The following is a 3,027-nucleotide window of genomic DNA, read 5'->3' as shown; positions in this document are numbered from 1 at the left end:
TTTGCTTGTCTTGACATAAATAACATAAAAAAATATCAATAATAAACATTTAAATTACGTGATTTAGCCCTTACAAAATATTCAATTATTGGTCTAATTTTTAGATTTTATATTTAAGAAAAAGGTAGAAAAATAGAAAAATTAACAAAATATTTGCTCTTCACATAAATAATGATGTTTTTTTTCTCTGAAGGATAAATAGCCTTTTCTTTTTTATTTTTGTAAAAACCCCATTTATTTATCTTTTCGTAGAAACATAAGCTTTATCAACATTTTATTAATTCTTCTATTGACATTTATTCAAAATTAAAACTTCAAATATTTGCTAAGATTGAAATCAATTAATTCACATCCAAACTTCAAACCTTTATTTATTTGCAAGCATTTAATTGAAATTAATAAGTTTTATTTGATCAAAGAAAAATAAGATAAACAAAAAACATATTAACTCCACGTGTAAAATGAAAATATTTGAAATATTAAAATGTTTAATTAATATAACATCAATAAAGATGGATGATGGATCCTCCCACCATATATCCATTACTGTCGAGTTAAAACTCGCTTAGATTTAAATAGTTTTTTCAAACAAAATAGTAAAAATTAAAGAGTGAAATAACAAAGAAGATCAATAAGTAAAGAAACCTGGAGTTATAAATTATTAGAAGTCGCTGTATAAAAGAGTACAGAGTAAACCCCACATACGCACCGTAAATTGACATAGTTATTTGCAAATATCATATTCTCACATAGATCTTTATAATCAACCACCCGTTCCATACAAACATATGAAATTAAACCTAAACTTTATGCTTAGATCTGGATTCGTAGCCCTAATACAGTAGCCATCTCCATGACCACGGCCATGTTTAATTTTTCACCCAATACTCGTGATAAAAACACAATCACATTACCATAGCAATGACCATCTACCATAGGAGCGTATGCGAATGGGTCATCCATAAAAACATTAAAATAATATTTAAAAAATTACAAAATTTTACCCCAAAATTTTGAGATTTGAATTATAATTAAACCTAATTTTGGTGCCGTCTTTACTCCGTTAATTTCTCGCTCGTCGATTTTAATTTTCTTTACGAAAAAATTTTAGAAGTAAAAATCATCGGGCGGAGAATCTTAAGTTATGAACGGAGCCGACGGAGAATAGGGCAACGCAAAATCATTTTCAAGAATTCACACACAAACCACAAGACATAAACAAGAACGGAAAAGAAAGAAAGATTAGAATTCCACTATATGAAATCATGTGTATTCGAACTTGAAAGAAAGAAAAAACGAACCAATTCCTATATTCATCAGCATCATCTGTATCAATCTAGTCCTACGCACCAACAAATCTAAACCAAAAACATTTACAGATCGACGTTTCTACCTACTGCGCCGGCAGAGATTCTTGCCGCCAAAGAAAATCGGAGTTATCCGACGAATCAAAGCACAGATTCGAATACTCCAACAGCCCATCGAACGCCACATACTCCGCCGTATCACTGCCACTGTATACATCTCCGCCTTCGAGTTCGAAAGCGTCGTAGTTCGGGATCTGATCCTCAAACCTCCACATCTCACCGATGTCAGACGAATCAGTCGATATTCGAGCAAATTCCTCTTGGCTATTGGAAGGCGGCAGACCGAGCTCATCGTCGGAGGCTTCCAAGAGGTAACCTAACTCCGGTTGAGACTCACCGGAATCCGCCGTCAAATCAACCACCGGCACCGGAGAAGACGATGCGGTAGCGATTTCTTCCTCGAAGCTTCTCATCAAGGAATCGAGATCCTGAGTGGCTGGTTCAGGATCGGATTCGTCGAAGAAACCTAGAAGGTCGTCTCTGAGCCGCTTCACCTCGGGCGAACCGGTTTCTGACTCGGCCGAGTCGTCCCGATCCCGCTTCTTGGAATTTGGATTCTCCATCAAAAAAAAAAAAAAAAAGGAGAGAGAGAGAGAGAAAAGAATTAGGGTTTCTTTCTCTTTTTTTCTTTATCTTTTATTTTGTAATGAGTTTGTTTTAAGTTTCAACGGATAGACGCGATAAAGAACGTGAGACAATTTGAGCGGGGAATGAAGGGGTGGGTATTTATATAAGGGGACAAGGTAGGGAGAAGGTACAAGGCGCGTGGATAATGATGTAAAATAAGCGCGTGGGAGTGTCGCAATATGCTATCTTCTTCCTCTTTTTCTTTTTTCTTTTTAATTAATTTCCTTTTTATCTCTTATCCCTAAAAAGAAAATTGTTTTCTACGGAAAATTCTACCCACCTCCTTTTCATTTTCGTGACTTTGTCCGGTTTCAGTTTTGGAACGAGGGAAAAGAAATTAATTGATTTCAATTCCATTTACAAATCCGCTACAGTGGGCCCCGCTATCTGAGTCAATGACCGATCCGTTTCTGTTTATATTGTTGGCTCCTTTCGCTGGCTCGGCTCGTCTCGTCTCGTCTCGTCTCAGCCTCCAAATTATTGGTCGGAGAATAAACTATTATTAATTTTTTTGTCAAGCATTTTAATAGTAAAAAAAATACTCATAGATCTTTACAACCAAATATATTTATTGAAAGAAAAAATATATATATAAAAAAGTAAAATTTATTCCATTGAAATCGGTTTTACATCTGGGGTGGAGGAGGGTATTTTGGTAGTTTCAATGTCCTTTGCTTTTGGTCAAAGGTTTAGACAAACAATTGGAATTAGAATATGCATATTATTATGGTTTTATTTTTCTCTTTCCTTTTGTGAACGACATAATGTGGATTTGATATGAAGCCACTTGCGACTTTTTTATATATTATTTTGAGGAAAAAACATCATGGTTGTAATGTTTTTAAGTGGCAGTCCCCAATTCTTTTTTTTCCTTTTAAAAGGAAATATTATATTATGCATATGTGGGAACTCTTGCTAGATTTCTTTATTTAGAAAAATCAAAAGAAAAAATATTGTAAATTATAAATTCTTCCACAATCTAAGCTCTCTTTTCATTTTTCTTAATCCAATAATAAAATAACATTTTTTTGAG

The 3,027-nt window shown here is 34.0% G+C and overlaps 1 protein-coding gene across 1 annotated transcript; it reads right to left on the bottom strand.

Annotated features, from left to right (window-relative positions):
• Positions 1 to 1,227: 1,227 nt before the first annotated feature.
• LOC103489276 (uncharacterized) lies at positions 1,228 to 2,282 on the bottom strand. The gene has a single exon (XM_008448367.3). It carries the CDS (start codon positions 1,928 to 1,930, stop codon positions 1,394 to 1,396), a length of 537 nt encoding a protein of 178 aa, XP_008446589.2. The 5' UTR covers positions 1,931 to 2,282; the 3' UTR covers positions 1,228 to 1,393.
• Between the last annotated feature and the right edge of the window lie 745 nt (positions 2,283 to 3,027).

This window comes from Cucumis melo, chromosome 10, assembly GCF_025177605.1.
Source record: "Cucumis melo cultivar AY chromosome 10, USDA_Cmelo_AY_1.0, whole genome shotgun sequence".
NCBI lineage: Eukaryota > Viridiplantae > Streptophyta > Magnoliopsida > Cucurbitales > Cucurbitaceae > Cucumis > Cucumis melo.
This window is presented reverse-complemented; position numbering and strand designations above follow the sequence as displayed.

What these genes read in the sequence shown, in the direction of transcription:
- LOC103489276 (XM_008448367.3), bottom strand. Translation starts at nt 1,930, where the DNA reads ATGGAGAATCCAAATTCCAAGAAGCGGGATCGGGACGACTCGGCCGAG.